This window comes from Marmota monax, unplaced genomic scaffold, assembly GCF_021218885.2.
Source record: "Marmota monax isolate L192 unplaced genomic scaffold, Marmota_monax_Labrador192_F-V1.1 WCK01_AAM20220418_F8-fsc00014, whole genome shotgun sequence".
Classification (NCBI taxonomy): domain Eukaryota; kingdom Metazoa; phylum Chordata; class Mammalia; order Rodentia; family Sciuridae; genus Marmota; species Marmota monax.
The window spans coordinates 23,275,739-23,290,593 of NW_026695222.1; the positions used below are offsets into that span (position 1 = coordinate 23,275,739).

Genomic DNA, 14,855 nt, shown 5'->3' on the forward strand with positions numbered 1-14,855 from the left:
TCAGGGCTGTAGTCTCTACTTAGTCGGATGCGGCTGCGCTAGGGGCAGATGGAGGAGAATGGAGAATGTTGGCAGGTATTGGCTTCTCTCCCATGGCGTGACCATGGAAGTCATAAGGGTAGACAAGACTTTACTGAAGGGTTGGGGAAAACTAACCCTGGCAGGAAATAATTTTAAAGTTAAGGTAGGAAGAGGTTTCTCATGGTTCAAAGGAATAGGAAAATTAAAATCTTGATTCCTCATGGATGCTTTCTCCATGATTTCCCCTACCCAGCAGTCTCTAATTTATGCTCTGAATTTAAGATTACTGTTTGTCTCCATTCTGAGATCACTTCCTTCAAACAGCTACGTTTGCAGAGCTCCAACTTTCAGTAAAACCCTAACCCCTCCTATATGGGTTAGCCTCACCTCAGGATCTGCACCCCATAGTTTCTAGAAGTACTTTGCCCTTGGTCACGTGGGGATTGAATCCAAGGTACTTTACCACTGAGCTGCTTTCCTAGTCTTTTATATTTTTTATTTTGAGACCAGTCTCACTAAGTTGCTGAGGCTCACCTTGAATTTATGATCCTCCTACCTCAGCCTCCAGAGTTGCTGGGATTATAGATGTGTGCATCTGCATCAAGCTAGATGCTCTTAAGTCTGTGTTAGTGGAGAGTAGAGAAGGGACTCCAAGGCAAGTCTTTGTAGCAGTGTCCAGTGTGAAGTACATATATGCCCCCCAATTCATGTAAGCATTCACCTGGTGACATGCCCTCCCATGATAGACATTCTTAGAGATTGTAGCAGCCAAATCCGAGGAAGAAGAAAATATATACTTTTAAGACATTATTATGCAGAACAGGCTCATGTGAAACTCTAGGTCATTCTTAGATGAGGCCCCTGGTTGCTTCCTGCTCCGTTGGGGCTACTTTACTTTTTCCGGTTATAATCATTTGCACTTTTCTGTTAGTTCACATTGATATTTGCTAAGATACCACATTAAACTTGTAACTATAGTTGTCCCAGTTTTTGAGTTAACTAACCCAAGCTTAGGAAAAAAATTGTATTTTATGGTGAATCAGTTTTGCTCAAAAAACACTTAAGTTTATTTTCAGATTTTAAAAATATATTTCATAAGCATTTGTATGTGTTCCTCTAATTTCTTACAGGGCTCTCACCTTTGTCTATCCTTTTGGTGCCACCTTGAGTGTCATGAAACCAGCAGTGGCTGTTCTGTCCACAGGTTCTGTCTGCTTCCCACTTAACAGACCCATTCTGGCTTTTTATCACTCAAAGGTACAACTTTCGTTAAATATGGATGTGTATGTTATTTTTATTATTGAAATACTAAAAACTTCTTGTCATTTTGTATATGAATTTCACATATTTTCTCACTGATCTTTATGTCAATCCAATGAAGTGGTTTTTAGGTATCCACATTTTATTCATGGGAAGCAGTGGGTCATCTTATAATCAATGGTGTCAAATCCTAAACCTACCCCTTATTTTAAGTCTAAAGTTTTTCCACAATAGTGTGAGGGTATCTGTTTATAACTCTCAACCAACTTTGTCCTATTATTCTGTGTCCTCACTCTCAGAGTACTGAGAATCCATTTAGGAAAAGGGGGAGTTAACTACACAAAATTGGCTAGAATTATGCTGCTTTTGTTTTGGTTTATCCCAGGAGAACATATCAGAAGACTAGTTGTCTAGTTCTCATTTGGAGAAACATGGAGTGTGGCAACAGTGGTCCAGAGGTTTCTATGTTATACTGTCATTTTCCCACTGCCTTTTAATTCACATTTTGCTGAATTTACCTTCATCTGTCCATAAGACATGGAATTCATCAGCTGACCTTTCTGTTTTTTCAAGGGACTTAAATATCCCTTGGTCTACACATTCCTAGTTTTTCTTTGTGAGATCTAGTTTTCTTTCCTCTTCTTATTTAAAGCTCTCATTTTTCTTAGGAAGTAAATAAATGTCTATGCTGTGAAAGATTTAAACAAAATTCATGTGGCTATTATGGTAGTTTTCACTTCCAAATAGCTGAAATATTATTTTAAAACTAAAGTGTTATTTTTGAGATGTGGAAATAGTTTATATAAACTGTCAGTTTATACATACAAATGAAAATGAGATAGTATTTTAAGGGGCCCTGGTGGTTTAATACTGCAAACTATGATTATTTGATTTCTTTTTTTGTTGTTGTTTTGTTTTTTCTTGTTTTGACAATTTGGGGGACTGAATCCAGGGCTTCTTTCGTACTAGGCAAGTGATCCACCATTGAGATACATACCCAGCCTTTTTAAACAATTTTTAAAAATTTCAAACAAGGTCTAGTTAAGTTGCCAAGGTTGTCCTTGTGATCCTCTTGCCTCAGCCTCCTGAGTAACTAGGATTACAGGTGTGTGCCACCACTCCTGTCTCCTTTACCTTGTGTTTCATTTGGATTTATTTCTAATTATTTGTGACATAATTAGATATAGTTATGGATATAACATTGCAGGTAGACTTTTTTGTGTATTTCAGTTTGTTTTGTTGCATATGTTGACAGTTGTTGCAGCAGTGTGTGACAGTTTGAGCAGCAGTGTGTGAAAGAACTCATTTCACTAAACCTGACCAACACTTTATAGTCTTTTTTATATTTATTAATCTGATAGGTACTTTTACTAATATTGAAGTTTTTTCTTATGAACCAGTTGATATTTCTTTTTGTGAACTTTTCATATTGATAATTTAGTTTTCTGTTTGAATCTTAAACTCTCTTTTTTTTTTTGTACTTATAAATGTCTTTGAAATTCGGATAGAATATGTTTGGGTTTGCCTTTTCTCCCCCTTTAAAATTGTTATTGGTCTGAGAGAATAGTTCAGCGGTAGAATGCTTACATAGCATGTGCAAGGCTTTGGATTCTATCCCCAGCATTAAAAAAAACTATGATCTCCATTTATATGATAACATTGGGAAAAGGCTGGCAAACCAATTTATATTACTTTTTGTTAAAATTAAGTGGGAAAATATAGATATGTCTAAAATGAGAGGCCAAGTAAGTTGTAGTTGTCATCACAGTGGATATTGATAGACTGTTAAAATCCTAATGTGAATTGGCACTTTTTAGTATGTAAGACAGTTGCTGACATGATTCTGGTGGTAAATGTTGAGGGACTAGGATTCATGCAGTGTTTTGGGATCTGAGTATCTGACAGTGCTTTGTCATTAGTAGAACCAAGGCGGGAAGCTGGCAGTGCTTGGCTCATGTCACATGTTCAGTGACCAGTATTTGGATAAAGAAGAAAACAGCAAAATCATGGTGAGCTTTTCTCTGTCATCAAATTGATGTATTAATGTTGGTAAACACCTTTACTGATTTAAAACCATCTCTTCAGAATCCATTATATGGTGGCACTAAGAATACAGAGATTCAGGCATAGTCCCTTGCTTAGAAAAAGTTTATAGTACATGAAGAAAAAGAATGACATTCAGATTAATCCAGAAATATATTTCTAAGCATGCCAAGTAGGGATGGGAGCCAACCCTGAGAGGAGCAAGCTTAATAAGGACCTTAAGTGTAAAGCTCCAGAACTTGAACTTTATGCCAGAAGCTATGGGGACCCTTTTAGGGTTTGCAGCAGCCTTGGGCATAGTCAGATCCTTCTGTCATTTGTGTGGAATGAGAAAGGGGCAGCCAGAGCCAGTTAAGAGGCTGGTGAAGTCAACCGGGTAAAAAGAATAAAGACTGAATCAAGGAGTGAAGGGAGAATGGAGAGGAAGGGCTGAGAGTGTGCATGGAAGTTAGGAACTTTATGTACAACATTGACTGAGGGCAATGAAGTAAAGACATTGCAGTTATTCTATCAGAATAGTGTAAAGGACAGCAGAGTGGGAAGCAGATACCTTCACAGAGCTGTACATTGTGGGATTCCAGTGGCTTACTTGTCACAGGAAGGTATACGCATTAATGAAATTGACTCCTTCCATTTTAGAAGGGTTGTATTGAGAGTCTTATTAAGGTCTGATTTATGTAGAATCCTCATGAAGTTCTAGTGCCTCTAGATGTAGTCTTGGAGAGCTAGATGTTCTTTTTTATTTCCCTGTGGTACTGGGGATTGAACCCGGGTGCTCTATCACTGAGCAACATCCCCAGCCCTTTATTGTTAATTTAATTTGCCTAGGCTAACGTTGAATTTGTGCTCGTTCTGCCTCAGCTTCCTGGGTGTCTAGGATTACACACATGTTGGCATAGTACCTTGCTCTTAGATATTCTGCTTTTTAGTAGCTATACTTTTTTTTTTTTTTTTTTTTTTTTGGTACTGGGTATTGAACTCAGGGCTCAGGGGCACTTGACCACTGAGCCACGTCCCCAGTCCTATTTTGTATTTTATTTAGAGACAGGGTGAGTTGCTTAGCACCTCGTTTTTGGTAAGGCTGGCTTTGAGTTCACCATCCTCCCAAGCTGCTGGGATTACAGGCGTGTGCCACTGTGCCTGGCTAGTAGCCATACTTTTTAAGATCAGACTGCCATCATATTAAAAGGTTTTTTCAGGATTGTGAACAAGTTTTAATAAATTTTGGCTTACGGTTAAGTATTAGAGTGTCCTAAGGTAAATGATGAATTTCTGACAATAAAGGTTGTATTAGGAGAAGAAAACCTTTAAGTTTTCATATGATATCACCAATAGAAGTCTCGTTACTTTTCTGAATCATTGGTTTAGTCTTTTTCCTTTATTATTTTTTCTTGATTGACTTAACTCTCTGACCTTTAGCTTTTCCAAATAACCAGGTATCTAATTCTGTGTTTATTTTTTAAATCCAGGATGTTGTTTTCCAGTGGCTCACAACAGGAGACATTCACCTAAATCAGATTGATGCTGAGGACCCAGAGGTAGGAAGTTGTGAATCATTAGAAACTTAAAAATGAGCCTGGCATAATGGTACATGACTATAATCCCAGTGCCTTGGGAGGCTGAGATGGAAGATTGCAAGTTCAAAGCCAGCCTCAGCAACTTGGGCCCTGAGCAACTTAGCAAGACCCTGTCTCAAAATTTAAAAAAACAGGCTGGGGATGTGGCTCAGTAGTTATGTGCCCCTAGGTTTAATCCCTGATGTCAAAAAAAAAAAAAGAAGAAGAAGAAGAAGAAGAAATTTATAAATTAAAAAATGGATCCGCTTTTCACTACCACTTCTAATAGTTCCAAAGGAACATATGTCTGTCTTGTATATAAGAGGGAAAAAAGTGATTTTGGGGGGTAGAGGAAGACCTCCTACCTCAGCCTCTGGAGTCACTGGGATAACAGGTATGTGCCACGACCTCCCAGCTAAATTATATAATTAATCATATTATTAATTAGGGTGGTAGCCCATATATACATATAAGAACTAAAATTTAAAATATGCTTTCTGGCTCAATCTTTTAAAATGAGTTATTAGGCTGGGGTTGTGGTTCAGTGGCAGAATGCTTGCCTGGCATGTGTACGGCACTGGGTTCAATTCTCAGCACTGCATATAAATAAATAAACAAATAAGTAAGTAAATAAATAAAGGTCCATCTATAATTAAAATATATATGTATATATTAAAAACAAAACAGAATTTCTCTAAAGTATAATTGTGAAAAAATTTAAAAAAATAAAAACTTCTACACATCTCCCATTTTATTTGCAATCTAAATGCATATGTAATAACTGTGAAAAAAATTTAAAAAAATATAAACTTCCATGCATCTTCCACTTTCTTTGCAACCTAGATGCATATATAATTCATATATTAAAGACAGCTATGGGATTGGGAGTGGAGCTCAGTGGTTGAGCATTTGCCTAGCATGTTTGAGGCCCTGGGCTTAATCCCCAACACAGGAAAAATAAAATAAATTTTAAAAAATAAAATGAGTTATCTACCTCTGCTTCCCAACTATCATGAGCTGAGTAGCTTTCCTCTGCCATACCCTTCTACCATGATGTCTACCTCCCCATGGACCCATAACAGTAGAGTCAGCTGACCAAAACAATTTTTTTTCTTCTAAATTGTTCATGTCAGATATTAAAAATAAATAAATATCTGTCAAAAAGGATTTCTCTTAAAAATACAAAAAAATATAATTTTTTTTCATGAAAAAATTCATATTATTAGAATTTAAGTTTTAAACTGTAATTTTGTTGTCTTTTAAAATAATTCTAAAAGGCAGTATGGTAATTGAGACAAGGTAATATGATCATTAGAATGGAAACCAGTAACCTGAATTCCAGGTCTGGCTCCACCACTGATCTTGGGACTGTAGCAGATTCTTTTTGACATCTTTTAATTCTGGAATCTCATCTGTAAAGCAGGAATTCTGATACCTGTGCTGTGTATCTCACAGGATGATTTTGAGGACTGTTTTAATGGATGGGAATTTATTTACTAAACTGAATTCACTTACTATACTAAAACCATGCTATGTAAGCTATCTATCTATCTATCTATCGACCTATTTATTTATTTATCTATTAACCTATTTATTTATTTATTTATTTATTTATTTTTGAGGGACTGGGGATCAAACCCAGGACCTCACACATGCTAGTCCATGCTCTACCACTGAGCTACACTCCCAGCTCAGCTTTTAAAAATTTTCACATTTACTATATTCCCAGCCCCTGTATGTCATACACTTACACATAGATCATTGTATTAATTCTCACGATAATCCTGGGAGATGGATGGTCGCATTCCCATTTTATGGATGAGGAAACTGAAATTCTACAAGTTTGCAATGTGCTCTAACAGTAGGCAAATGCAGAGGTAGGACACAAACCCAGGTCTTCCTGATTCAAAGCCTGTTCCTATTTAATTGATTTTCTGTTTCTTAAACTCTGAAATGAAAAGAAGATGATTTTTCAGCTGTGGGTAACAGTTGTGGCAAGAAGGTATTCTGTCAGAGATGGCCGTCCACTGACTGCTTCTTCCCTCAGCTGTGGCTTTTTAGAAGCTGTTTGCCTTAGGAAACACGAGAGCTGCTGAGATATTCCCTTATTTGGGTACATTAAGTATATGGATATTTTACTTGAATTTCTCTTGAAAAATTATATATGTCCCCAAAGTTAAATGACTGGGGTACAGCATGGAATTCACTTTTCAGCTCTCACAGTACCTAGGCCAGAGTGGGCAGTATCTTTTATAGCTGCCAATCCTAGTGAGATAGTTGGGTCAATGGAGCTGTGCTAAGAGAGGCTGCATCTGTTCCTTTTCTGTGTGACACCTTGCTCCTGCTAAGTTTCTGTCATTCCTGGTTTTTAGCCAAGAAAACTAATTGGGAAATCCTTTAAGGTCTGCAATTAGGTCAATTCCAGGTCAGGCTGGTTTTGGAGCCTTTCCTTTCCTGCTGCCCTGTTCTTCACTGTCCATCACACCTGACCCAAGACTAATTCAGAAAGGCATTCATATGAAACCAGGGGAAGATTGTAGTGTTAAGGGATTTCTCTCAAATCATGCCTGTATCTTCCAGATGTGAGACCTGGTGACAATTGTGCTTTGTATTGTATGACTTTAGAAAGGTAAATGCTACATCCAGTAACATTGTAAAGAGAGAAGTTGTGAAAATCTGAACTTCCTACGATTTTAGATCAAACCTTATTATATTGCAATGGATTTTAAACTCAGATATTATCTCATTGTCAAGTAGTATTTGGTGAAACAGAAGATCAATAAGAAGCTGGAGGAGTTGACCTAACAAGTTTTAACCTCAGAATCTGCCAGGAAGTCAGGAAAGCCAGTGGTCCCAGAAGCACTCTTACATTTCTTTCTTTCTGTACACCTAAGGCCTTAATGATTTTCTGAATTAGGGTTTTGTGGAAAGGCCCTATGCAGAGAATTAAGAGAATCAGCTTCAGGATCTTTGGGTTGACTGGCCCAGGCCTGGACTCTGTTGCATTCTAGTGTGTCTGGGCATATTGGTACCCTTGTTATTGCACTTGTCTTCCTGTTGTCGGGAAGGATATTTATTTGTTTATGCTCTTCTCTCATTTATTGTTTAAAAAAAGAGATTGAAGATTGGAGAGTTTTGACCCTTAGGCTACAGAAAAGAATGAGCCAATTTATTATTTATGTAATGTTCAGGCCTATCTCCTGCAGTGGTGGAGCTAGAGAATATAGGAAACTGTACATTGCAGATAACTTCAGAGGACCCATTTTTAAACTATTACCAAGTTGGCCTTGTTTGCTCATTACATTTCAAAAGGCAATAAAAAGCAAATTTCTTGTTGACAGCATTCATTTAGTTAAATTTGAATTTATTTTTTGAATAGGTAATATATTCACATAGTTCAGAATTCAAAAGCATACACAACAAATAGTCTTCCTTCTATCTTTCAGCCTGGCCACTCTGTTCCCCTTCCAATGACCACAATAGTAGTAGTGTCCTACATGTTCTTCCAGAGATATGTTATAAAACCAAGTATGTGAGTGTGTGTGTACTTTCTTTCCTCTTCTTTTTGCAAATAGTACCACATTTGCTGTGTATGCATACTATCCTAGCACCTTACCTTTTGATATTATCAATATGACCTGAGAACTTTTCCATGTTCTTTAAAGAGCTTTCTTCTCTTTTTCTGTTCATTTTTAAGAGTATATTTCACATTGTTTGAATGTACTATACTATATTGAACAACCTCCTATTGATATTTAGGTTTCCCTGATCCTTTACTATTATCAGCACTGAGCATATGTTATCATTGAGGACTCTCAGCAATGTTGGAGGATGTCTTAGGCTAAAAGAGAAGGGCTAGGATCTAGTGTACAAAGGAAAGGGATGTCTGTGCTGGCATCACTGGCATTTCTGTACTTGACAGGACAGAAAACAGTATGGCCCAGATGTTAGTGTAGGGTGCATATTGTAGTGGGAGTTGATGGACTTTCCTTTATAATTGCTTCTATTTTCTCACTAAAATAGAAAATAAAGTCACTCACTAAAATTGAATAGATCAAAATTATTTTGGATTGTTGATTTGACAAAGGGAAGTATTGCCTTGGATGTGGGAATGGAAGTGGACTAGGGAGATAGAATTGAGTGCCTGGTAGTCAAGATGAGACATCGTGAAATTAAAAGAAGAATGACAGCATGATTGTATGTTTCTGCAGCTATGTTCAGCTATGTTAGTATCTGCTTGAGTATTTGGAGAGTTGGACTTCACCAGCCTTGGGCTTTAGCCAAGAGAGTTTTGTTCCTCTTTCCACTTAAAATGGCTTAAGATTTAGTTGTCTATGATCATGAATAGTGAAATCTCTTGGCAAGAAAGTTTAAGTACTGCAGATTTGAGACCTCAGACAGTGGAGACTCAACAAAATGAACTCTTGTTCCTGCTTTGCTGAAAGGAACCCTCTTATGGCTTTCAGATCTCCGACTACATGATGCTACCTGACACAGCCACCCTGTCAGAGCGTCTCCGAGTGTGTCTCCAGGAGGGAGATGAGAACCCACGTGACTTTACCACCCTCTTCGATCTGTCCATTTACCAGCTGGATACCACCTCCCTCCCCAAGGTTATCAAGTCAGTACCTGGGGCTCTTTGAGCTACACTTTAGTTCATTTATGTTTGTTTGAAAACATGAGCTTGGGGACAGGAATTAGGGTCACAGCAAAGGTGGCAGACAAAAACATGTTCTCAGATCTATGATGAGGCCAACAGAGAAATTGGGGTTGGGGATGCAGAGCAACTGCCAGCAGTTATTAGCCACTGTGTATTCCAAGCTATGTACCAAGCACTTAGAATGACTGACCTTTTCCATTTTGCCCAGGACTTTTCTAGGTTTAACACAGAGAACTTTAAGACCCAGGAATCCCCTCAGTAAACTGAGGTACTTATACTGTTAATGCCATTGAAAACTTTTCCACGGTCCTGAGAGTTATTAGCCATGTTTCCACATGAGGAACTGACATTTAAAGAAGGAAGAGACAGTATTCCCTCTTAAGAAGGAAGGGACAGAGTTTTCCGAAGGTGAGCAGGGATTTAAAGTCTGTCCTGAATGACTTTCAGGCCAGTGCTTTCTCCTGTTTTATTGCCTGCTTTATTGTTTTCCATCCCTGATGGTCAGAGAATAACATTTTTGAGCAAATTTTGCCTGGCTCAGGATCTATATCTAAATAAAAATATCTAAATACAAAGGTGGAGTGTACAAGTACAGATACTTGTCTTCATACGCCTGTCCTTATGTTCAAGTTAACAAATACTGAGTGCCTACTGTACTAGAAACTATCCCTGAAATTTCCTGTTTATGGAGGAGACAGACAAGCTCCAATTAAGCTTATTATATAAACCCTAAATGTGAAGTATAAACTAGAGATGGGCATAATGAATATAGGGAATTTGATTCTGACTGAGGACCTTATGAAAAAATTGCATTTTTAGCTACATGTTGATTCTTCAACAAACATTTCTTCAAGGCCTTGTATCTACTCAGCACTGTGTGTATTCGTAGAAGGATTTCAGGAGATGAGCTAGGGACATTGAGAGTGAGCAATGTATGAGCAATGTCCAGATAGGCATTAAGACATTTATATATGTGCAAATGTAGATTAAAGAATATGGTAGAAGATGGTACAAACTTCAAGTGGACTACTGGGGATTGGAGTACTGGGGCAGTTGCATTTTTAATAGGATGGTCGGAGTGTTTTTTTTTTTTTTTTACTGGGGACTGAAGCCGGAGGCACTTCATTACCGAGCCACAGCCTTTATTTTTTATTTTGAGACAGGATCTGGCTGAGTTGCTTAGGGCCTCACTGAGTTGCTGAGGCTGGCTTTGAGCTCCCAGTCATTCTGCTTCAGCCTCCTGCATCACTAGGATTACAGGCATGTACCACCATGCCCAGCTCAGAATGGCATCATCTTGAGGTAGTGATGCTTGAGCAAAAATTTGAAGGAGGTGAGCAAGTGAGCCATGTGGGTATCTGAGGGAAGAACACTGGGCAGAGTGTTCTCAGAGTGACCAGTATAAAGAGAACAAGATGGGAAAGTGCTTGATTATTCAAGGAAGAGCCAAAAGACTATTGGGGCTGGAGCAGGAACAGGAATGGTAGGAGACTTGGTGGGGCCTTGTAGACTTTTTTTTTTTTTTTTGGTACTGAGGATTGAACCCAGGGTGCTTTACCACTGAACCACATCCCCAGCCCTTTTAATTTCTTTATTTGAGACAGGGTCTTACTAAGTTACTTAGGGCGTCACTAAATTGCTGAGGCTGACCTTGAACTTTTGATCCTCCTGCCTAAGCCCCAGTACCTGGGATTACAGGTGTGTACTACTTTGCCCAGCTCCTTATAGGCCTTTGTGAGGACCTAAGCTCAGCCTTGACTGAGTGAAAAGTTTTGAGGAGAGGTATGACATGATGACTAATTTCTTTAAAGTGAAGGATCAAGGACTGGGGGGTGTGACTCAGTGGTAGAGCATATCTAGAATGTGCAAGGCCTTGGGTTCCATCCCCAGCACTACAAAAAGAGAAAGGGAAAAAAGTACATCTGTTCTGTCATAAAATGAGGGGAGCAAGGGTGGAAGCAGAGAATAAAGGCAGATGATTCCAGTAATCCAGGCACAAGATGATACTCCAGCCGGTGTTAGCTGTGGAGGTGGTGAGGAGTGGTCAGATTCTGGATATATTTTGAAGGTATAGGCAGCAAGAGATACTTAATGGGTGGAATGTGGAGGGTGAGAAGAAAAGGGGTCAAGGATGACTTCAAGGTTTGGTCTTAGCAATTAAAAGGATAAAGTTGCAATAACAGTTGGGGAAGACTGAGTAGATTGGACAGGAAGAACTGAAGTTCAGTTTGAGACATATTGAGTTAAGATGTCTGTGAAATGTCCAGATGCATGTTGAGTGGCAGATGTACATGTTATCTTATGATCAGCAGAGAAATTTGGGCTAGAGATTTAAATTTGGGGATTTGGGGGCACATCTGTATTTCATCAAAAGAACACACTTGATTCAGGCATGGTGGTGCATTCCTGTAATTCCAGCCCCTCTCCCCACCAAAAAAAAAGATACCAAGGCTGGCTTTGGAATCAAAATCCTCCTGTCTCAGCCTCCTAAGCCAGTAGGATTATAGGTGTGGGCTGCTTTTGGACAACTGGCTTTGGACAACTCTTAAATGTATTATCTTTTTTTTTTTTTTTTTTTGTACTAGAGATTAAGTCCTTTGAACCATATGAATTTGGAAGCTACTTAAAATCTTTATATCTGTTTCCTCTTCCTTAAGAGATTATGCCCATATTCCAGGGTTGCTTTGGTGATGAAATGAAGTGAGTTTAAGTACCTAGCACAGGGTCAGGCACAATATGTGGCAGGTAGTTGGTACTCAATAAATTATTTCTCTTCCCTCTGTGGGGATCTGCTGCTCATTAACCACTGAGCCATATCCCCAGCCCTTTTGTATTCTGTTTAGAGACAGAGTCTCACTCAGTTGCTTAGGACCTTGCTAAATTGCTGAGGCTGGCTTTGAATTTGGGATCCTCCTGCTTCAGCCTCCCGAGCCACTGGGATTACAGGTGTGCACCACTGTACCTGTTTAATTCCATATTTATTGAGGCCTAAGGGATATGAGGTAGAGGTTGAAGGTGTAATGACCTGTTCTGAGAGTTCATGATCTGTTGGGTTGGGGATTGAAACATGGTGATGAAAGTGTAGTGTCAGAGGTCAGGCCAGAGTGTTCTGGAAATAAATGGAGATACATAGTTCAGTCCCAATTTACATATATGTATTTAGTTTTGTCATTTATTCTTCCCCTTCTCCCATACAGATCGGCCTTCCGAATTAGATTTTGCTTAGTTTGAGGATCAGTCTCTTTACCCCCAATTCCATCCCATCAAGCACATGCTGATTGCTGGCAGGAGGAAGATTTGGGCACGTGGCAAAATGAGTGGATAAAGGGAAGACCTAACAAAACAGAATATTTGCTCCTCCGCAGTCAGCTTTCCAGGGACAGAAATCAAATCATGGCAGGATGGCCAAAGACCAGGACTCAGCAGGCAGGATTCTTTAAGTATAGATGATAGGAACTTTAGCCAAAAACTGCCCCTGATGACTTTTGCTTTCTGGGTAGACAGAGTTGGAAGGATACTTTTGGCAGGGACTGGTGAGCTTCTGTGTTCTGATCTTGCTCTGTCCTTTGAACCATATGAATTTGGAAGCTACTTAAAGTCTTTATATCTGTTTCTTCTTCCTTAAGAGATTATGCCCATATTCCAGGGTTGCTTTGATGATGAAATGAAGTTTAAGTACCTAGCACAGGGTCAGGCACAATATGTGGCAGGTAGTTGGTACTCAATAAATTATTTCTCTTCCCTCTGTGGGGATCTGCTGCTCATTGCTAGGAAGGGTTCTCCCCAAGCACAAGGGGAGAACTTTCTGACATCACTGCTTTCTGACATCACTCATACATACAGCCTTGTCCACTCATTGGTGTTTACTTTTGTAGCTTAATTTTGAAAGATCACAAATATGTATAAAATTTAAATTGGGTGAGTATATTTTAATTAGCCTCTTCTGCGGGGGAGTTTAGCTAGCTTTCAAAATTAGGTAAAATCCAAAAAGACAGAATAAGTGTTAGAATAGAAGCAAAGGGAAAGCCACAGTAGCCCAACACCACAGGGTATGATTCCCACTGCTCTATGTACCATAGCCCCTCTGGTCCCTGTGCTATGTGACAAGGCCTAGCCCCCTCCTACCTTTTTCCTTCCTCTTGCCTCTGCCAAGGACACTCTTGAAGAAAACTGTGTGACTTCCTCCCTCTCTCACTTAGGGCTCCTCTGACAAGTCACTTGCAGCCTTTGTCTCTGGATTTGCGTTTTTTTTCTTAATACTTATAGATAACTGGCATATTGCCGGTTTTTTGGGTTGTTGTTGTTTTGTTTACTATCTCTCCTCCCCAAGAATGTAAGTTCCCAAAGGCCTCCTTGCTCTCTTCTTTTCACTGCTGTTGTACTTGTGTGTGTAAATTGCCTGGGACCAGTAGATATTCAGTTAGAGTCTGTGGAGTGAAGGAGCACAAGGAAGGGCAGAGCATGCAAATCTGTTGATTAGCCAGAAGCAAACTAGATTGGACTCCTGTCTTGATGGTAAAAGTAAACAAGGAAACAGAGTTATAATGATCATTGTGCATCCTGTAAAAACCAAAAGCCTATTTATTTAGGAAATTTTTTTTCTGCCTGATGAGAAATATGAAAGAAAGTTTTCCTTTCAGTTCTCAATAAATAATACTGTATGATGCAGTAGAGAAGATTCCTAAAAGAATCATTACATTACATATAACAATATATTTTGTTTTTTAAAAATAGTCCTGAATCACCCACCATCTTTGAGGAGAACAGCACAGTGTGTTGAGCTAGATGTGCCTTGCTACAGTGTGTCACCTTGATCCTAGCTTTTGTTTTATTAACACAGGGCTCATGAGCAGCTAAATGTAAAACATGAACCACTTCAACTCATTCAACCTCAGTTTGAGACGCCACTGCCAGCCCTTCAGCCTGCGGTGAGTAGGTGTACTTGTGGGCCACCCCTGCAGAGCCCCACTTTTTACTTTGATTTTGGACCCCTCTGTGTGCTGTTTGTGGCATGCCTCACTGAGTCAGAGTGATCTGCCTCTGAAATGCATAGGTAGGCAACCTGTTAGTATTCTGTAGGGATGAACATGGGAAGCTTCCTGAGGGATCAAGAAAGTGGACATTTTTGGCTATCTTATAGAGTTGTAGGGCATACTGTGAGACTGCCTAGTAAGAAGGAAAAAAACACTTGTGCTATCTTTCCAGACATTGGATACTCAGATTGATAGCAGTTCTAAATGCCCAGGGTAGCTGCATATGGTGGTGCACACAGATAATACCAGCAACTTTGGGAGACTGAGACAGGAGGATTGTAA

At 39.1% G+C, this 14,855-nt stretch overlaps 1 protein-coding gene across 3 annotated transcripts in view; it reads left to right on the forward strand.

Annotated features, from left to right (window-relative positions):
* Ift52 (intraflagellar transport 52) overlaps positions 1–14,855 on the forward strand; it is a 38,818-nt gene that overhangs the window by 17,910 nt on the left and 6,053 nt on the right. For 2 of the 3 annotated variants that reach the window (XM_046432960.2, XM_046432961.2), the window contains exons 7-11: positions 1,152–1,278; positions 3,204–3,290; positions 4,794–4,862; positions 9,347–9,501; positions 14,381–14,468. In XM_046432960.2, the coding sequence (XP_046288916.1) occupies positions 1,152–1,278; positions 3,204–3,290; positions 4,794–4,862; positions 9,347–9,501; positions 14,381–14,468 (526 nt within the window). Of the gene's footprint in view, positions 1–1,151; positions 1,279–3,200; positions 3,291–4,793; positions 4,863–9,346; positions 9,502–14,380; positions 14,469–14,855 lie in introns of those variants that run through there. The other variant, XM_058575683.1, reaches the window with a different exon arrangement.